This window comes from Neodiprion virginianus, chromosome 3, assembly GCF_021901495.1.
Source record: "Neodiprion virginianus isolate iyNeoVirg1 chromosome 3, iyNeoVirg1.1, whole genome shotgun sequence".
Taxonomy (NCBI): Eukaryota; Metazoa; Arthropoda; class Insecta; order Hymenoptera; family Diprionidae; genus Neodiprion; species Neodiprion virginianus.
In genome coordinates this window covers 2,271,852-2,292,884 of record NC_060879.1, presented here as the reverse complement: position 1 = coordinate 2,292,884, position 21,033 = coordinate 2,271,852, and the positions used below count along the sequence as shown (strand labels likewise).

At 36.4% G+C, this 21,033-nt stretch overlaps 3 protein-coding genes and 1 non-coding gene across 12 annotated transcripts; 2 read left to right on the top strand and 2 right to left on the bottom strand.

The window, feature by feature from the left end:
• Positions 1-1,022: 1,022 nt before the first annotated feature.
• Trnaa-cgc (transfer RNA alanine (anticodon CGC)) lies at positions 1,023-1,094 on the bottom strand. The gene has a single exon. It is a non-coding gene; the product is annotated as a tRNA-Ala (tRNA).
• Positions 1,095-1,482: 388 nt separating this feature from the next.
• LOC124301251 (uncharacterized) lies at positions 1,483-13,389 on the top strand. 7 transcript variants are annotated; one of them, XR_006907435.1, is made up of 7 exons: positions 1,865-2,485; positions 4,405-5,234; positions 7,681-7,791; positions 8,124-8,189; positions 11,300-11,561; positions 12,344-12,395; positions 13,212-13,389. XR_006907435.1 is itself a non-coding variant. In XM_046756081.1 (5 exons), exons 2-5 carry the CDS (start codon positions 4,752-4,754, stop codon positions 9,739-9,741), a joined length of 909 nt encoding a protein of 302 aa, XP_046612037.1. In that variant the 5' UTR covers positions 1,483-1,611; positions 4,434-4,751; the 3' UTR covers positions 9,742-9,862. The 7 variants fall into 7 exon arrangements, 6 of the variants coding, with proteins under 6 accessions (XP_046612037.1, XP_046612035.1, XP_046612038.1 ...); XM_046756081.1 differs by lacking the exons at positions 1,865-2,485; positions 11,300-11,561; positions 12,344-12,395; positions 13,212-13,389 and adding exons at positions 1,483-1,611; positions 9,493-9,862 and having other exon boundaries at positions 4,434-5,234; XM_046756079.1 differs by lacking the exons at positions 1,865-2,485; positions 11,300-11,561; positions 12,344-12,395; positions 13,212-13,389 and adding exons at positions 1,494-1,611; positions 9,493-9,862.
• A 359-nt stretch (positions 13,390-13,748) lies between these two features.
• Positions 13,749-18,682, bottom strand: LOC124301603 (ninjurin-B-like). 3 transcript variants are annotated; one of them, XM_046756882.1, is made up of 4 exons: positions 18,475-18,682; positions 16,394-16,871; positions 15,451-15,941; positions 13,749-14,650 (listed from the first exon to the last, which is right to left on the bottom strand). In XM_046756882.1, exons 3-4 carry the CDS (start codon positions 15,826-15,828, stop codon positions 14,441-14,443), a joined length of 588 nt encoding a protein of 195 aa, XP_046612838.1. In that variant the 5' UTR covers positions 15,829-15,941; positions 16,394-16,871; positions 18,475-18,682; the 3' UTR covers positions 13,749-14,440. The 3 variants fall into 3 exon arrangements, with proteins under 3 accessions (XP_046612838.1, XP_046612840.1, XP_046612841.1); XM_046756884.1 differs by having other exon boundaries at positions 15,451-15,938; XM_046756885.1 differs by lacking the exon at positions 16,394-16,871.
• Positions 18,683-19,237: 555 nt separating this feature from the next.
• LOC124301602 (U1 small nuclear ribonucleoprotein A) lies at positions 19,238-20,944 on the top strand. Its single transcript, XM_046756881.1, has 3 exons — positions 19,238-19,350; positions 19,729-19,970; positions 20,119-20,944. Exons 2-3 carry the CDS (start codon positions 19,734-19,736, stop codon positions 20,575-20,577), a joined length of 696 nt encoding a protein of 231 aa, XP_046612837.1. The 5' UTR covers positions 19,238-19,350; positions 19,729-19,733; the 3' UTR covers positions 20,578-20,944.
• Positions 20,945-21,033: the final 89 nt, after the last annotated feature.

The window sequence follows — 21,033 nt, the reverse complement described above, 5'->3', positions numbered from 1 at the left end:
GAAACTATTATGCTATTTCACTGTTATATATATAGAGAGTTACACGAAGAGAGAAAATTCCATGCAAATCAACGGATATTTAAGTATAACATCATGCTTGCAGTCTGTAATAAACGACAGCTTATATAGCCAGATATATATATATATATATATATATATATATATATATATAGTCTGTTGATGAATATAAAAGCGAGATAAATCGATGCTGCAGTAAGATTGTGATATTTTGCAATTCTATGATAAAATTAGTTGTAGTAGTAGAAGTAAAAAGAAAAAAAAAACCAACAAATAGACGGTATAAACGATTTATAATACATAACGAAAGCGTCGCGGTGCAGGTGAAATCTTTGCGCCTAGCTGTTACACCTTATTTCTGTTAACACGATAAGTACGATTAAATCAAACCAGCGTGAAGAAATCCTGCAAATAATACGTTACGGAATTAATTAATCATAGATACATAATCAGTTACTCCGCCTGTTTATAACATTCATGTCTTTGTAAAAATTGCTGACGAAAATTTATGCTTGTTTCAATATTCCCGCGCAACTGATTATTCAAATTTTCAGCGCGCTTTTTGCAATACATCATTAAGTATTATGTATAATCGTACGTAATCGCAACATTTTATTCAGCGTGTTTTATTCGCATTAAAAAATTTCGCGCGAATAGATTCACGGCCATGTTCTAAAAATTTTTTGTCCAATCGAAAATATTATATGTATATACATGTAGAGGACTTCAAATGCGATCGAAAAATCCCGCGAGACTTTTGTTTTCAAAATTTCAAACTAAATACCGGACAATAAAATGAAATATCTATAAGATCACTAGAAATGAGTCTACAAGATTCACTTTTACTTATCTATTAATATATCATGTAAAAATATTCCGCTGTTTTGTTGATGGATAGTAAAAATCTATGTAAATATTTCAAGATAACGAAAAGCAGCAAAATCACAGAACAAGTACAAATGGAAAAAGAAGGACAAAAAAAAAAGGAAAAAATTTACGGGCTTTGGAGGAGCTGGGATTTGAACCCAGGACTTTCAGCATGCGAAGCAGACACTCTACCACTGAGTTACACCCCCGATGTTACATAGAACGACTAAAACAGATAAAAACGTAGAGTATAAGTGGACCGTCGAAGCAATTGACGTCAGAATCGCGGTATGAGACGAAAAAAGTAAAAAGACAACAAATACGGTGGAGGACGACCATGGAGAAACAGCATTGAGAAATTTTTAACGCACATGATGCAGTTTGGAGCGAGGCTACTGAACAAAGGCTATATCACAGATTTTTTTTTCCTCATATTTGTCTTCTGCGTCGCATCGCGCGGGTATAATAATAACAACTCTCGCAGATTTCGGACAGTGCGAATTAAGATCGCGATCGCGAAATGTCGATGCGCGTAGAATGCGTCACGAAAATCGGGAATAACGCGTTAATTATGTATCCAGGTGTACTCAACCAAACTGAAATTTGTCAAATTTGCCAAATTAAATGTTACTTGATTTAACAAAAATAAAACAAACCAAAAAGTACTTAATCGGAAGATTAACTTCTCTTACATCAATCGACAAAAGCACGTATATTATAACAATTGTCAGTATTTAATCACCATCTTTGTCATACACGATAGTCGTGTAATAACGTTGCATAAAAAAAAAAAAGTCTGGACGGTTGAAAAAAATTAATAAATCTTAAACGTGATCGCGATTATTCGCTTGTCGCGTATTATAGAAAGCCTGGAGTGTCTACACGCACACACATATTTATATATATATATACATGTATATGTATGTGTAAAAGGTACACGATGGAAAAGAAACGGTGAAAAGAACCTGCACTTTTGTTCGGTTTGAATTGTGTGCCGCAATTACTGGCGATATCGGGTATTGCTAAATAGCAATCAGTCGTTCCGAGACGCTTGAAGAAGCAACAAATCAACGGTCATTCAGCCGCGCTCCGCCCGCCATCTGATCGTAATAACTCCGGTTGTTTAGCGTTAATTAATTGTTGTGTATACACCGATCGCATTAAGTATTCACCTGCACGTTCAAAAAACACCGGCGGGCGACGGTTCGCCGCGATATCGCGAAACTTGCACGCTGTGCAATTCAGCGAGTTTTATTCTGTATAGTTAATAATAATTAATGTAAATTAATATAACATTAATTTCAACGATATTCTTAATCGTACAGCACGATCGTTGATATATAAATATTAATCAATCGTGATAAAATCAAACTCGATACTCGAGGTATCCTTATAGTTACGATATTATATTCCTGCACGATTTTGAAACGCGTCTGTTTACCACTAACTCGTAATCGGTATCTGGTGGGACTTTTTTTTTTTTTCTTTTTTGTTTTATGTTTTTTTCGCAAATTTTGATGTGGAATCGGACAGCGGTGAAACAACTGTGAATTAAGACGGAAAATAAAACGCGGAAAAACGATATAAATTTAACATTGCGGTAATTTTAATTCAAATAAACTTTATCCCTGTATAAATTTCCGTATTGTTTAGTTTTGTAACTTTGTTTTTCAACCGCACGTCTTTAAGCAGAGTTCTTGCACAGAGGAGAAAGTATTTCTGAGAAAAATGGTTTATAAATGAATAAAATTGAAGATGGTGTAAAAGGTTCGAAAATCGAATGGTTAAAAAAAAAAAATTACAAAAGTACCTGTATATTATGATGGTCCTTATTTGGGGGTTGGAAAAAATTTTATGCGTTCGCTCCTCAAATTGACTTCAATTATGTATTTAAAAAAAATCTGTGAAAAAGATCAGCTCTCTATATCAATGCAAAGGAGTGACCCCGAGGACTAATTTTCCCCCATTTGAATAACATGTTTTCTTATGACGCTCCCACTTTCGATTTTTTAATATCACCTTCCGGACGCTGAAAAAATCTGGGACTTATAATATCCTATATTTAAGCCCCTGAAATTAAAATTTATTCGTTGATGATCTAGAAATTTCTTTTTTCAAGTATTCATGTTTCATTTCTCTATCCTTGTTGTTCATTTCCTAGGTATTATACAAAATCCGTCTATATATTGTGGACTTATTTACATGTATTATATATATTTATGTACCCCAGACGATCGAACATTATTTCTATTTTTCATGTACACTAAGAGAACCGTAAATTATTCAAATGCTATCCAAAACGTACTTCAAGTATGAAAAAATCGTGATGTGCCCCGAAAATGATTCTTAATATCAAACGTAATTGTTTAAAGCGTAATAGTGAAAAGTCCAAGAAACTTTCGGTTCTTTTCAGAAGCTTACATAAGGTATTATACAAGTTCCAGATTTTTTCATTGCCAAGAACGTGAAAATCAAAAATCGAAACTGGGAGCGTCATAAAAACGCATGTTATTTAAATGTTATAAAAAAGATAGACAACTGATCTTTTGTACGGAATTTTTTTTAAATACTTGGAGCCAATCTGGCGGGTGAACACATCAAAATTTTTCCCAATCGCAAATAAGGCCCACACTATGTGTTCGTGCCTAGAATATTATCTCTGAGAGATGAATAAATTCTTAGTCTTACGCATTCTACGGTAATCGAAAGTAAACTTCGAAAGTAAATTTACAACATATTTACAAGATATTTATCGTACAATGTCATATGAAATTTACAAACTAGGTACATGAAATGCAAATTCATGAACTCGTATGGCTGAATTGATAATTGAACAATAACTTGAATACACTGATGTAGAATTTAATGTACACGACATTGAATATCTAAAAATCATTTAAGAATTTTTCGAACAAGCAATGTAAAAATACATTTTTTGCCCTGGCGATAACAATATGTGTATATTAACTCATTTGGTGGTAGCGGTGCGTTGAAAACATAATACGATTCGGAATTTCAATTGGAACCGAACGAAAAATACGATCTACGTCAAATTGAACATTATTATACAAGTCATTTTTATTCACAAAATTTTTATTTAAGCAATACGATGCGAGAATAGAAACGAGAACATCGTTATTGTATACAAATCGCTATATGCAAATGTCGAATTTTCAAATGAATATTAAATTAAATAAGAGGAATAATAATTTTACAAGCACGATTTGAAAAGGTATCCGCTTTATATTTCATTGGATTTTTCTATCATTTGTCGAATCTTTCTGAACCGAAAGAAAATATTCTTCTGAATGGTTTATTATCCCGTACATGTATACAATAATTTAAATACTTGAGTATATGTAACAATATTACGAACTGATGCTTTTATCATAAAAATTCCACGCTTTTTATACTCAACATCGTATTTGAAATTTTGTGAAGGGTATACGCAAAAAGAAAAAGAAAATTCCCAGACTTTTGTATTAATGTTAACAAAGATATTTTTTTTTTTTTTTACAGTGTATAATTTTATTTCGTATTGATTCAAGGTGCCTTTAAAGTCTGACAGTTTGCAATAGAAAGTATTCTGTAACTTGTAGAATCAATTTGTTATATCAGTCTGAAACGATCAGCTGTTCACGAAGCGCGGCGCCATATTGGCTAATACAAATCTCGGGAATATTGTTGCGGGGGAAAAAGAATTGTCATCATCGATGATATATGGCACGAATAAATAAGTTAAGCGTGCAGTAACGAATGAATATCGGTGTAACATCGCGGTGGAAGAAGTAACAAAGATCATCGAATCATAGACGATAAATAAATAGCAATTAAAAATAAATAAAAAAATTTATAAATCTTTAAAAATGTCGGGGTATGCGGAAGTGGTGATAGAGAGTAACTTGAAACCGTCGCAGTTCGGAAAATCCGGGGGAAATAATGAAGATTTCGAAGAAACTTACGAGAGTCCGCTTGAAAAGTCTAAACCCATGCCTCCGCGGATGATGCCGATGGCGGAAGCGGTCGAGGAACTGCCGCGAAACGAACCGGAAATCATGGAGTTTTCAAACGCGAGAAAAACGATCGAAGAATCGAACAACAGGGTCAAGACGTTGAACAAGCGCAGCACGGCCGGCTTTACGAACGAGGGATTCGATCAGGGATCCGAGGCGAATTTCATACCAGATCCTCCGACGAGAAAGAGCGAGAATCTCGAGAGCCAGGATCTGAAGATCAAGCCCAAATCTCTCGCCAGCGTCGATCCGGAAAAGGGGAAAAACGATCCTCCACCGCCTTCTCCGCCCGAACAGGACAAACCGGACATTGGATTTCGGAGCATGATTAATGCTGTAAGAAATTGGCGGGAAATGTTTGAAAAAGGGAGAACACGGTGTAGAAAATAATGTCATTTGCGTCAATGGTTATATTATAGCGAAGACGATCAATGAAACAACATCCCTGCAACAATGTGGTAGAAATGAGTTTAACCCTTTCGTGGATACAATTTTCTGAAGTCGCTGATTATGAATTTCTACACTCGAAATTCAAAAATTCAAAATGGCGGATCCAATATGGCACACGTAAATTCAAAAAGTTAATCTTGATAAAATTCATAGTTTTCGGGATCACTGCTTACGGATCTGAAGTCGAAATTTCAAAATTGGAAATGGTGGATCCAATATAATTGAAATGAAGAACAATTTTAAAAATATTCTATAAAATTTTTTGGTGTATATTAAGTTTGTGTAAAAATTGGCATTCGGATTTTGATGGTATATTAGCAAAAAATCCTTTTTGCCGTGGAAAAGCACGATTTTCGATCATTTGTTTACATGTGCTGTTTTTGGAAATTAAATTTGAATAACCCTGGCTAGGATATCAACAATTTGAGGAAATGTTTAACAACTATGAACCTCAAAGATGATTAAACGCCAGTGTTTTTCATCCAAATTTAATGCTTGCCCAGAATTTACTCAGGATCATTTCTAACGCATGATAGAGATATTGTTTCATTTGTGTTCACCGTTATCGGTGGATATTTTTAAACTATTTTTTCTTTTAACGTTATTTATCTTTTCTCCTAACTTTCACTTTAAGAAATTCCGAACGGGTTACCCTGATAAGAGAACCGCTTGATGCCTTTTCATCATTCATCGTAATCAACGGTGCTCTCTATAGATCGTAGAATTGTCTAATCTCGGCTTCGGGTTTCACAACTCTAAAGGGGAAACTTCAGTCCCCAATCGTCTATCTATACAGGCAACACGGCTTTGTTTGAATGTTTTTCTGTTTTCTTTTCGAGCGAAAATCGCACTTTCCAAATACCGGTTTCAGAGAGCTCTAGTTGTAACAAGAAGGGACCGAGTAAAAACGACGTAAAAAGTTACGGGAGACAATGAAATCTGACGTAAATCGGCTGGAATTGATAGAATTCAATCGGATCAGTCGGTACAATGGTTCGTCCCAGTCGATAATCGCGGTAACAATAACAGTAAAAATCGGCCGTTCTCAATCGCGGAGTTCACTTTTATCGCGAGTCGCGTTGAAACAGTACACCGACGATCCTACCGATCGCAATTTTTTTTCAATGACCGATCTACGAAAGATGGAATTCAATTTGAACTGAACTGAGACAAAATCTGCGAAAAGATGACTGAGTGTGCGATAAAAATGGAACGAGTATTTTCTATCTTGAAAAAATTCTGCAACTTTTTTTTTCTTTTTGTTTCACGTTTCAAGTCAAAATGTGTGAATGTTCTCGGACGTTTAAAAGTACGTGAAAAAAATTCACGGACCACGTGTTTATATAATTGTGACAAAATTGGCTAATGGACTAAATAACAACGAGGCTCCGAATTACCGCACGGGCGAATTGAGCTGAGCGAGCAATTTGGCAAATTAATTCCCACAAACGGCGTGCAACGTCATCCGGGATCGGGGATCTGCGCATAAATGCGACATAGACGTTTTTCAGCATGCCGTCACTGTAGTCGAGACGCTACACTTTCAGGGTATAGGTATGAAAAATTCCCTTACTCATTCGAGTATGGCTACCGCAGAGTACGTTGTACCCGTTCACCTTGCCTCGCCGCGTTTAACTTGCACACGCTTACAAATCGCGCCCGCATTAAGGATTTGGAAGTTGTGAGATCTGCTGCTTTTCAACCGCGAGTCGAGCGCGCTGCAGTTTGCGCAAGGCCGCATATTAGATTCGAAATTTGAAAATATATAACGGTCGTTATAATACGAGTGCGGTTTCAAAATCACCAAAATATGTCGGTGCTTCAGATAGCGGAGTCATTCGTAAGTGCGATGATCGATCGGAATTCGATGAATCCGTTTTACACGATAAAAAAAAAAAAAAAAACAAGAAACAACAAGTAAAAATGTTTCCTTTCGGTGTTAGAAATTGTATGTACGTTCGATGTCGCAATTTGTTATACCGGGTTATTTCCGTTACGCGCCCCATTGGGACCCCTAATTATAGGCAATTCGGGGTACAAATCCACTCCGAGCAGCTCCGAGTTTTACTCTAGCTAAACAAAAGAAAAGCGGAATTGCTCAGAGTAGATTTGTACTCCGATTTGCCTATAATTAGGGGCCCCTATGGGGCGCCTCACGGAAGTAATCCGGTATATCACGTGACTCCAACGATGATAAATCGAGTAATTAATTAGACCAGCAATCATTGCAGTGACTATAATTCCCTGATTAATCTATGCGGTGAGAACAATGCGACGAAATCAAACAGAGAGAAAAACAGCTCTTTATGATCGTGTGAATTTTGGATTACAGATCAAGTCGTTGGACGTCAATCGATATGCCACGAAGAAGACGATCGCTCAAGGGATGCTGGACATCGCTCTTCTTACCGCTAATGCGTCACAGCTGAAATACATCCTGCAGGTTTGCGTTGTGTTTTTAGTTAAATGTTGATTTCATTCTGATATTTTTTATTTCCAAAAATAATGATTCTTAAATCTGCTATATCCGATCTTCGATGAGCAAAGTTTCAAAAGCACTTTCAAACGCTCCGGGGCGTCTTTGCAAATGCTCGCGTAACTTCGAGAATATTTGTCGGATCGATACGACATTTTCCGTGTATATACTTGAATATATGTACATTACGAAAATGAAATTTGAAAAACAATCGATTTTCGAAATATCCTGATTGTAGGTATAAACCCTATAAAAAAAAAAAAAAAACATTCCTCAACGTGTTATCATTTTATTCGCAGGTTGGAAAGCAGCACGAGTTCTATATCCTGATGCTGTCGTTGATCTGTACGTCAATCGGTCTCCAGGTAAACTTTTGGAATAAAATTTAACGTAATTCATTGTTATTCATAGACACGGGAAATAAGCGTCGATCTCTGAGGTGGAAATTTTCGAACAAAGAATCACGTCATTTCAGGCCTTGTTTCGTGATTCACATTTTCTTTTCCTTGTCTTACAAATGTACTACTTTTAAACATCGGAAATACCAAATCGGAACAATTCTCGCAATCTTTTTACCGTCAGTTTTAGACTGGAAAATTTCCACCATGGCGATGAATAATACTTTCAATTACGTACCAAGCTTACGTGTGTGTATGAATGTGTCTGTTTGTTTCGCATGTTTATATGACAAAAAATTATCCCTGTACCACGACACAGCTTGCAGCAATTGTTGTGCAAATTTACACGCAAATTATTACATATTTATAGAAATCAGCTATATATAGATTGTTACATATTTGTTGTTAAACGCACGATGACGGAAAAAAAATTCTATGCCGCAATAATATACCGATTCATTATTATGATCGCGTAGCAATTATTAAACAACACTTCTTACTGTATAAAAACGTCGAGCATAAGTTTTAATTTAATTTTGTTACTTTCGACAATACCACACAAATTTATTTTCGTTTCCTCATTTATACGCTTACATCTTCAACAACAAGACTACGTATAAACAATTTGACATATTTCTCTCTTTTCCTTCGCAATGCCGACTACTGCACTTTCACCGTGCACTATAGTTTCGATCACGGTAATTATTGTCATTATTGTTATTGTTATGATTATTATTATTATTATTGCTCGCAACTTGGTCCAATTGACGACGTTGCGACTTAGTTGATGAATGCTCGTACGTGACGTTAAAAAAAAAAAAAAAAAAAAAAAAAAAAACCAAAGAAACAAACAGTAAAACAAACACCGCAGATCCTTTCCGGGCTTCTTTCACTCTCCTTAAATTTGCTGAGGGACTGCAGGATGGATGACAACGCATTCGCTCGATCGGTCGACTTGATCGGCAAGGCTAGAGTCACCCTCAGCTTCGTCGTATTCCTGGACAATTTGTTCATCGCGACGTTCGATCCGACCGGATTGAACGGTCTCCTGATGTCCGATGTCGCCGCCGAAATGCTGTCGGGTAGCAATTGATGTCGACGTTGCGTTTTGACAGAAAGAGTTTACATGCGTACAGGAATGTGAAATATATGGCGCGTGCCACGTTGCAATTGGATCAATTTGCCGAATTAGGTAACGATATTGATCAGAGAAAAACGCTCAATGACCAAAAACGGAATGTACAAATGTCTGGTTTCGATTTTTCGAAAGGCCTTCGTCGGCGTTCTTTACGTCATTATCGGCGGGCTGAACATCAACAAGAGTCGGGATCACAGAGCAGCCTTGATACTTAACGACTTGATACTACTGGGGGTGTTTTTGATCAGTCTTATCAACATCATCATATCCGGTTTTGGAATGGAGCAAAGCAACGCGCATATAGCGTATCAATATTCGGCGGCGTATAATCGAAAACGGCATGAATTATACCCTGAAAAGGCAACTGATTCACCGAATTGAACTTAATGCTTCGTGTCGTGACTTACAAGGAACGTATCCCAGGTAGATATCTCCGATTTAATTTCTTTTGCAATATGTTACAGCAGAGTGAAAACTAAGCGACACGTGTTTTTTTTTTTTTTTTATAATTGAAAAAATTACATTTTTCATTTCTCGTTACGAAGAAACTTTTCCAATCGTTCAGTCTTTAGTCTACTATAACATATTACAAAAGAAATGAAATCGCAGAGATTGATCTGGGATACCTTCCTTGTTAGTTTAGGAAGGGGACAATAATTATTCATGGCATTAATTGAACCGTTCAAAGTTCAAAATTCCTACACGCCTAACGCGAGCAAACGGTTGTTGATATAAGCCGGTTGATCCAATTGCAGATATGTTTACGAGTCTGCGAGATAGATATTAGATGAGAAAAACAATTTCGATCAGTGGAATTTTGCAAAATTAAGTATTTTTAACATCGTCTGATCGGACCAATTCACTAATTCTCAAAATAAATTAATATCTACGTAATTTCTGGCAAAACAAACGAGTGCAAAGGCAATATGGCGTCGTACTCGACTATCAGCTGATCGATTTAAGTCAATTATGCGAGTATTAATTCTACAGAAAGCATCGTGAAAAATTTTATACCTTGATTCAATTACGCTAAGCTAAAACACGTACCTATCAAAAAGCTATTCTAAAAATAATGTAATATGAGCCAGCCTAACTAGCAGGTTATTCGTTAACTTTCTGCCGCCAAGCGACGTTCTGGATTTGGATAGAAAATTTCAACTACTGATAATAATTGGTGAAGATCGCTTATTTAATCATGTGCATGCACAGTGAAAAGCCAAAGTATAGACTAAGCCGTTAATAAGGAAGCATAGGGTATTTAGTATATTTAAGAATGCGAAAACGTCTATCGTATATAAGTATACCAGTAACGAAATTCTTTTTCCACACACAACACACACACCTGTACAAAGACACCTGCTGGTTCCGCAATACAGCGACAGATATAACATCGACTCGTAGAAGCAGTCAATACCGTCATGGTCACTGTACATGAGTTAATTAATACGGTAACGCATACCTAATATATACTCGATGATTGTAAAATTGTACACCAAGGTGGTTATAGACGGGGAATATATATATACCTATATAAATGCTTGGAATTATGCTGATATTCGTATTTCAAGCGTAAAAACAAAGCGGTCACACAACATTGACGTTTCCATATTTACAACGGATTGAAATATCGGTAAGATTAATTGCGGTTTGGTTGACATAAATATTATGTTTGTTTGTTTGTGCGAATGTTGTTTTTTCCGTGATAAAATATTATCGTATCATTTTTTCATAATTCAATTATCCATCCTCGTTCGAATTTAATTTTTTTGATATTATCGTTTTTCTCTTTTGCCCCCCGTCCTCTTTTCAAATCCAATTCGCCTCGTCCTTGTCCCACATTTTTTTCTACCACCGCCCGACCAACCTGGCCGGAAATACGCGATGGTATACCGGAAATCCACGCCACCGCAACGCCCGATATAAAAACCCACGTACGTAGGTGATACAAGGCGTGATATGCATCCTTCTGGGATCCAGTTTGAACATAAACAAGCAGCAAGACCAGAGGAAGGCAAACATTTGGAACAACATTTGCTTGCTCCTGATGTTGTTAACCGTCGCTGTCAACGCTGTCATATCGGCATTTGATATGCGAGACAGTTCTGCTCTGACCGATGTCAACACCACCAAAGGTTCTTCGACCAGCCGACTGGGATCCGGTCTTCGATAAATCGGCCGCTTCGAATTTTGCCGGGTTATCGGTGATTTTTATTTTTATTTTTATTTTTATTTTTATTTCATGGAACTAGATCGTTTTAACCGAATTTTATCTCGCATCGTTGTTATTCTTTCGGAATTATGTGTTTAATGTAGGTATATTGTATGTATATATATATGCTGGATTTTGGAAATTTGATTGGTAAATCGGTATTAAAAAATCTGATTCGACAAGAGTAGAGAAAATTCAGGTTCCGTTTAAACGTGATCCGTAATTTTCCAATTGGCAAAAATATTACAACTCGTGGTAAACGATTTTCTTATAAATACAGCAGTGTATGATACATTCAAGATGAATTAACTTTCAACGGTATATTTTATTGCATATACGAATTGACGTGATTATTTTCATGATGGTACGTACAACAATGTACTGATAATTAATAATTGATGGATGAAATTCAAATATTCGAGTGATATGTATAACGGTGATTAATCAATGTTGTCAAATAATGCGTGAAACACTTGTAACTGAAATTTGATAATGTGATAATAATGTAATGCATATATCATACCTGAATTATAATTACCCGTCCGATGTTCCGTGGACGTGATGTATACGTAATACACGATAAAATATGACACGTGATACCAATACGCATACTGTAATAATAGTTATTCTTACGCAAACGATATTAAACATGTTCACAGAGCCTGTATGTATATATTTATTCAACTCGGTACATATTGTATTAAATTCACTACGGATCCGGTAATAAAACGAGATGAAATATATTGTTAATACTTGTACGGTCCTTTGTTATAGGTATTGTTCCACGCAAATTATAAGTTATAACAGACAACAGAAAAATGAACAGGTAAATCTAATCTTTATTACAAACCGTTATAATCATAACTCCAATTATCATAATATTCTACCGAATGCATGTACGACAACATCAAACGATTAAATTGCATTTTCTCCAAAATTTGTTGAAACGTTCCTTGAATTAACTTCTCATGCTTTCCTCATTTTTTCGCGCGTCTGTCTCTAATCTGTCTGCAATTTTGTACACGGGACAACTGATCATTTTTTTCCACCTGCAGCAAAAATTTCATGAAAATATTATAAAATTTCGGTAACGATTGACATCGATAAATGATCAATTCCAAGTTTTCTTTTATCCAATTTCATACGAAAACCAAGTGAAATCTATATTATGTATTTCGGAGAGCAAAAGAAAGAAGTTCGTGATTCGGTATAGCATTTATACGATCTAAAATTTGTGAATTTTGTACATGTTTTGAAAATATTTGCTTATGCAACGAGATGTCATATCCTTAAATTATAACTCGCAGTGCTGCGTGACGAACGAGTCAAATTACGTATGTCCGATTTTTCGTATGTGTAATATACATTTGCATCATTCTCGAAATCTAAAGCAAACAAGAGATACGCATATTCATTGTGTTTATCTTCTCCGGACCGCGAATTCTCTACATATCCATCCGTCTTCGAAACGCACCACTGCAAACACATTTTTACCTGTTACAATATTGACATTCCGCTCAGTAACGAATACGATTGTTTTTATTCGAACTCAATTGAGATACGGGATCGAAAGTATTTCAACAAGCTTAACCTTTTTTTCCTCCCTTTTTAACACCGCTAACTTCGAACTTTACTTCCGCAGATTTTCCTCCCGGAATTCCTCCCCCACTTCCGCCGGTTGCACCACCTGAGGCCTCAACTTTTTTCTGTTTAGGTATAAATTTGTGTGAAAAATGTAGATTTAATAGAAAGAATTCGGTGCATCACTCGAATTTGAATGAAGATTTTGAGCGCGATTATATAATAAATCGATCGATATGCTGTGAAAATGACAACTCACATCACCTCCCTTTCCACCGCCACCTGAAAGAAAATTTTTATTTTCTCAAACTGGCGTAAAAGATTCTTGCTAATCTGTGAAAACTTTATCGCAAATTACGATCAGCACCGAAGCGACGAGAAGGAAACGTCGGAAAAACAAATCGACACTGTCAATACAACTTGTGGCAAACGCATGTTTGCAGAATAACGATAGCAAATATTTACGAAACACTATAATCGTTGTGAATGCTGAAATTATTTTACCTTTTCCCTTTGCCATGATTTAATGTCGCTCTTAATTTGGTTCAGAACTCAGCTCTGCGAAACGCGGAATTGAAAGTAGAAAAATAAAAATGACAAATTTTCACTCAATTTAATTCAGACAGCTTATAGAAATATCGCAAACAGGTTAATGGCGAATATTCGTGGGAACGCAACGTCGTCTTCGATTCGACTCGATTTGTGCAGCTGATGATTTTCTTCTTTTCGATAGAAAAAAGGCAAGTTGGATAATAAACTTACTCATCTTCAATATCAGCGTAATGGGATGTAATATTGCTTTTCACATCCGTTAAGACTGGAAATCACATAGCCAGACCACAGAGCCTGCGGTAAATTATTTTCAGCGCAAATCCATAAAAACATATTTTCCTTAAAGCTCGCTATTATAGATAATATCAAACCACATTTCACGCGATACCAACTTTTTGAGCTTCCGCTGTCCGCCTTATATTCGTGCGTATAATAATCTAAGGTAGTGTTTGTTTCTTAAATATATTTTTGCGGTTGTCGAAGCTTTCATCTTATTACGACACCGTTATTGTATTATTATATTATTATATATTCTCTTTCTACCGAAGTAACATTGTAAATTTAATCTAAAAGGTAAATTTGAAACAAAGTTTCTCATTTCAAGTTGTATAATTGTTACGAAAATCGTTACTATTATTAATTCATAATATTCGGAGGCAGTGAAAATTTAGTCAGTCATCGTTAAAATTATCGTACATACGTATACAAATATCGTAAATAAATAATAACAGGGAATAATTAAGAGTTATTTCTGGTAGCGTCTATTGCGGTACTGGAAATATTTCCGGGCGAATTACCACCGGTGCTAAATACTGCGATAAATATATTTATCACCGTTATCAGGAACACTGCGGTCATTATATATTTATTTACTCTCGCCGCGGCAGCCTTGTCCTTAAACTTTGAGTCGAAACGGCCTTTGAAAATGAGCGTGACGCCTACAGTGATCTGGAAAAGAAAAGTGATTCGATGTATTTAATGAAGGGGGAAAAACGTCGAGTGACAATACAAATCGAAGACGAGGATAATTCCTTCGACGACGAAAAAGTTCGACAGTCATGCGCGGGTAAATCAGAAGATCTACAAGAGTGTTGCAATTGTGAATAATTATCATATTTCACAGAAGAGAAAGCGAATGACGCAGAAGCTGCTCGCACCCTTTGTCTTTTTTTTCTCGTCGATTGAAATCCCCACGAAAATTCTGCGTAAGCTACATGCGTATTATGCGTATTCCGCTAGACGCGGTGTCTTCACTGTCTTATTATTCGAAATAAAATGCACACGCGTTGTAGATGTTTATTAACAATATTCATAATCTTGGTAAACCACCCGCGTTATCGGAGAACGTTAACAGTTCCAATTAGTATAAGTACTACAACACTAGACGGCTTAATTAGCCGTAATACCTCGTGAAACGTCACATGAATCTGCGGGATGTGGTTTGGATGCATTTATTTAAACAAAAACTAACCGACTAACGAATGATAATTAATATTTGAAAAGTAACGTGAACCAGCGCAGGGTGAATCGGTAGGAAAAATCTTTTCGAGTCAACGTATATCCATTTTGGCGAATGACTTTGAATACTTCGAAAGAATTCAAAACACTTGAAAAATGACCAATAAAGTTAAAAATTATACATATCAGAAAACTTCAAACTGTTTCATAAGTCTTTGATACACCTTGCATGAGCAGAATTTGCGTAAAATAATGTAGAAATTTTTTCACCTCGAATTTACTGAATTTACCTGCAGTACGAGACTGACGCATATCAGAACCATCACGAAGAGGTACGTCTTGACATGACTTTGGTACTCGATTAGACTCTTGAGTTGATTCGCGTTGGATGTGAGAAGCGCAATGTCCATCATACCCTGAGCCACGGTCTTCCTCGCGGCATAATTCACCGGTTTTACCGATCGACTTCGCCGCGAATCGTTATCGTCAAGACCGGTGAATTGCACTCCGTTCAACACCGAAGTTCTGGTCATTTTGTTAACTTCATCCAAATTTACCGGGTCCTTAGGCTTCGTTGTTCCACCAATACCCTCCAGTCCAAGCCGTACCTCACGGGGTTTTTCGTTATGATTAATGTTCGGATTCCTCGCACCATTCTCGGTACTCATGATCAGACTCCGAACCTTCGTTAGATCCTGGTATAAAAACTTCCGATTTTCCAATCGCACTGCAGTCCTCGAGATTTAGCTTCCGACTTGCCGTTTGGTTTCCCTAGACGCTACTGAAACACAACAGGAAGCTTGCAGCGCTTTATACAAGCGCTTTTAGCGACGCGATAAGTTTTTCTTATTACGAACCCGATATACCATAAGTTAGATGATGATTCAACGAGGTGGTTGGGGGGGGGGGGGAGGAAAGAGCTTCTACTTACGATGTTGTAGAGTAATATTCATAAGTGTCTTCATATATTTCGGCTAACTTGTTTGCTGTCCGAAAGGAATATGCGAGTTCGATTCTATATGCGAATTATGTGACAATGATTCTCATCCTCTCACGCCGGCTGCATCGCCGGTCACTGTCACATAAATCGCATAGAATCGAACTCGCATTTCGTTTCGGACCGTGAAGAAGTTAGACGAAAAACAAAAGCATCAATGAATATTACTGTACATTGACCGAAGATACCCGAAGACGGTCAACCTCAATTATTCTTGTAGATTTGGAGATATTCACCTTGTGGAAGGCTTGCGGGTCTCAGGAACGTGAATATTTGGTCAAAATTCTTCCCCCTACTTATCCCACAGCCAAAGTAGCAACGAGAACGAAGTTTGCGCACGTTTTCACAGAATCTAAGCAGCAGATCCTCCTAACCGCTACTTCCGGAAAAGTCGTTGCAACGATAATTGCGACGGTTTCTTTCTTCTGACGTCAAAATAATCTCGGGAAACCATACGATATAATTAACTTCTGCACAATAATAACCGTTCAGAAAATGCAGAATGCGAACGTATCCTCACAATTTTACTGAAAATTTTACGTAATTGCCTTTTACTGAAATGATATTCATAAATCACTGTCTGATCCGGATCTTCTATCGGATCATTGACGTATTACGGTTTACGTGAAGAAATTTCAATTTCATTCCTTTGGGAATTTCCAACGAGTATTTGTCGAAGAAGTCATTTCGATATCCACACGCACACGGCACTTACTGTAAAAATTGATGAAACAATTGCTACAGTATTGCAAAATTGAAGCAGCATTTTAGTTTGAGCTTACGTTCGAATGAATGCGTATTCACATGACGTCACACATGTATGTATGTATACATAGGTATGTAGCTTCTAAGTCAACTCAACATCGATGAAACATTGTTACGGTATTTACATATCGAGCATTCTGAATCAGCTCACAGGGTTATCGTCTTTACCCCGTCGGATTTTGATGTGTAATGGATTTGAAGGATTTTTTACCCAGAATATGATCGATTGCTGCTTGAAATTTTTATTCCATTTTTCAAGGGTTACAAGAGCTCAGTTATCAAAAAATTGAGGGAAAACACGAAGAGTTGCTTCAAGAGAATTTTTTCAGGGCTGAGTTTGTCACAGGGGGATTCTGGACGGTCACCGCAAAAATAATTCAGATTTGGGTTTTTTATAAATTTTCTTTTTTACTTCAAAAACAGCCGCAACCCGTTTAAATATAATCCGTAATTTTCTCATTGGTAGAAATCATAATTCCTTGCACCGATCTTGTTAGAAATTACAATATTGGCGCGTAAATAATCAAGTAAGGATAATTAATCAATGTAATCAAATACCGCGTGAAATACGTGTAACTGAAATTCAATAATGTGATAATAGTATAATTCATATCTATATTGTGATTGCCCGTGAAATTGTCATCATAAAATCCAATGATCCATGGATATATTTTTACACTACGAAATATGGTATTTAATAATTATTATTTTTACGCAAGCGATGTCAAATATGTTCACAGAGTCTATAATATATATATATATATATATATATATATTTATACAACTCGGTATATATTGTATTAAATCATTTACAGATCCAGTATTAAAACCAGATGAGTTATACAGTTAATACTTGTACTGTCACTTATTATAGGTATTGTTCCTCACAAGTTCTAAGTTCTAAGAGACAGCAACACAATGAGCTGGTGAATCTAGTCTTTACTACGAACCGTTGTAACCATAACTCCAATCATCACAATATCCTCCAAATCCATATACAACAACATCAAACGATTAAATTGCATTTTTTTCAAAATTTGTGAAAACTTTCCTTCAATTAACTTCTCATTCTATCTAATTTTCTTAATATTGTCAATATATTTTCTATTCCCTCATTTTTTCGCGCGTCTGTCTCTAATCTGTCTGCAATTTTTGTATTCAAGACATGAGATAATTTTTTTTCCACCAGCAGCAAAAATTAAACCTACATATTATAAAAATGTTGTATTGATTGATATCGATAGAGGGTCAGTTTCAAGTTTTCTTTTATCCAATTTGATAGGAAAACGAAGTGAAAATATTTATATTCTATTCGTGGCAATGCAACGTCGTCTTCGATTTCACTCGATTTATGCAGCTGATGATTTTCTTCTTTTCGATAGAAAAAAGGCAAGTTGAATAATAAACTAACTCATTTTCCATATCAGCGTTATGTGATGTATCATTGCTTTTCACATCCGTTAAGAGTAGAAATTACATAGCCAAACCACAGAGCCTGCGGTAAATTGTTTTCAGCGCAAACCCATAAAAACATATTTATCTTTATGCTTACTATATAATATCCGAATCAAATACATCTGAAATTTTTTCAGATTTTCCTCCCGGAATTCCTTCCCCATTTTCGCCGGTCACACCGCCCGCACCTGCGACGTCAACTTTTTCCTGTTTGGATCTATCTCTGATCTGTCTCTAATTCTACAATTAGGACTTGTGATTATTTATTTCCACCTTCCTAGGCCTAGATGTAGAAGGAATCGGAAATACTATAGTACGAACTATGAAACGAGTGTAAATATGTACCACACTCGAACGCACGGTTATCTTCAACGTTCAATACCTTGCCTTCTTATGAAAAATTTTTTTTTTTACGTTTACCACTGATTTGCATCGACAAAAATGTGAAAAACAACTTAAAAATAACAAAAATTGCGTATGTTTTTTCTGTAGTTGATGAAAGCGAATTGAATTTTCGTCACATCGTCAGTCGCCAAAACCTTCCTAGTCCTCCTAAGCTTAATTTTCCGAATTTTTCAGTTCTTCTTTCGCCAAAATGTTTGGCAGAGATTGTAGTAACAAAAATTAAAAAACACGAAATCTTTCGTTTCCTAGTCTCTTTAAGTACATATATATTTATAATTTATCTTGTGAAATTATATGGAACTTTCAAATCGCGATAAATTATTTAAATATTTAGCAAATCCATAACGACCGTTGTGTCCGTAGTTCGAAATTTCAAATTCAAATGCCGACGCGTCCGGACCCGCGGCGCTACCTGTCGCTATATTTAGGAATTATAATCTAAGCCAGCCGCGCAGGCAGCAAACTGCAAGGAGCTTGATTGCAGCAAACATAACCTCTCAGAACATCGACGCTTAACAAGCGTGTGCAGTTGAGGTGTTAGGTTGTATCATAAAGTAGTGAAAATTAGGTAAGTTCAACGCTTTTTATCTTTCAAATGCGTTCAAAATAATGCGATATCTCTGTCTTCGAATTTTTATCACCAGTAATACCATATTAATCGCGATAATCAGCAGATTCCGAAATCGCCGGATGCAAAAAAGATACGAAAGCATTTCTGCGTTCACGTATTCGTGGCATTTTTAATGTAATGAATAGGATCATCCATGATTTTGCATTCGGGTTTTTTTCCACATTGAACATTATATAAATTACGGTTCTGCTTTTCCCTTTTTTTTGACATCGGCTCAGAGGTTAGTCGAGTGACTTCATCTTGCTGACCAAAACAAACACAAGTCATCGCTGTGCCTCGCGATAAGACTTGTTCTAACTCCGATTCTGATTACAGGCAAAATGGATATAAGGCCAAACAACACGATCTATATAAACAATTTGAATGAGAAGATAAACAAAGATGAGCTGCAAAAGTCGCTCTATGCAATTTTCTCGCAGTTTGGTCAAATTCTTGATATCGTTGCATTGAAAACGCTGAAGATGCGTGGCCAGGCATTCGTCATATTCAAAGAGATCGCCAGCGCTACTAACGCCCTTCGATCCATGCAAGGTTTCCCGTTTTACGATAAACCAATGGTGAGAACAACTAGTCAGATCTGATTTGAATCCTCAAACGTCAGTTTTATGTTAGAAATATCATCGTTGCTCAACTTAGCACTCAATTTTTATCAGCAAACTAATATTCTATCTAATTTCCTCTCTCCTGTTTTCTTTTTCTTAATAGAGAATACAGTATGCGAAAACGGACAGTGATCTAATAGCTAAGAGAAAGGGCACGTTTGCTGAACGACCAAAGAAACCTAAGCGGGTTGTACCTGCTGCAGAGGAGGAAGCGAAACGTGCGAAAAAGCGTGCCAAGGAGCAGGCTAAACACTCTCAGCAAGTCGGCTATCATTCCGGAGTTCCTCAGCACACAGGAATGGCGAACACTGCAGTGCCCGAGCAACCGCCAAACCAGATTCTGTTCCTGACCAATCTGCCTGACGAAACCAGCGAAATGATGTTGTCCATGTTGTTCAATCAATTCCCAGGCTTCAAGGAGGTCAGATTAGTGCCAAACAGACACGACATTGCCTTTGTTGAGTTTGAAAACGAGGTGCAATCTGGCGCGGCAAAGGACGCACTTCAAGGGTTCAAAATAACGCCGTCACATGCAATGAAAATATCATTTGCTAAGAAATAGATGATAAATAATCGAGGAATAACTTTCGGTGAAATATCGACGAATTTTTGTATTCTTAGAGTGGCACGCATTAGATATCTTGTTATTTTGCTTTTTTTTTCATTTTTCTTCTCTGTCAATTTTCACCGGAGATGTGAAATAGTTGCATTCTTAAGAATTACGCTATTCATACTGTCAATACGATAATTTCCCGAAGATAATCTATATTTATATACACCGTACTTGTACAAGTCATATAATTCCATTGATACAAATAAAGCTTGCACTATCCCCCCTGTAAATATACATTATACGTCTTGAATAGCGCGCATTGCACTTTGGCCTATTTTTGACTAAGCGGGGATAAAAAAATTTCCTTCATTTTTTACACCAATTTTGTTGATAATTTATACCGTATACTCCGATCCAGTATTATCTTAATTTAAAAAAGAAGTGCGTAGAAGTAATTCAATACAG

Excerpts from the sequence above, each read along its gene's own strand:
- LOC124301251 (XM_046756081.1), top strand. The coding sequence starts at position 4,752 with ATGTCGGGGTATGCGGAAGTGGTGATAGAGAGTAACTTGAAACCGTCG. Across the intron at positions 5,235-7,680 it reads TTCGGAGCATGATTAATGCT|ATCAAGTCGTTGGACGTCAA; the intron begins GTAAGAAATTGG and ends TTTGGATTACAG. Across the intron at positions 8,190-9,492 it reads GTACGTCAATCGGTCTCCAG|GCCTTCGTCGGCGTTCTTTA; the intron begins GTAAACTTTTGG and ends ATTTTTCGAAAG.
- LOC124301603 (XM_046756882.1), bottom strand. The coding sequence starts at position 15,828 with ATGAGTACCGAGAATGGTGCGAGGAATCCGAACATTAATCATAACGAA. Across the intron at positions 14,651-15,450 it reads GCGTCAGTCTCGTACTGCAG|ATCACTGTAGGCGTCACGCT; the intron begins GTAAATTCAGTA and ends TTTCTTTTCCAG.
- LOC124301602 (XM_046756881.1), top strand. The coding sequence starts at position 19,734 with ATGGATATAAGGCCAAACAACACGATCTATATAAACAATTTGAATGAG. Across the intron at positions 19,971-20,118 it reads CGTTTTACGATAAACCAATG|AGAATACAGTATGCGAAAAC; the intron begins GTGAGAACAACT and ends TTTTCTTAATAG.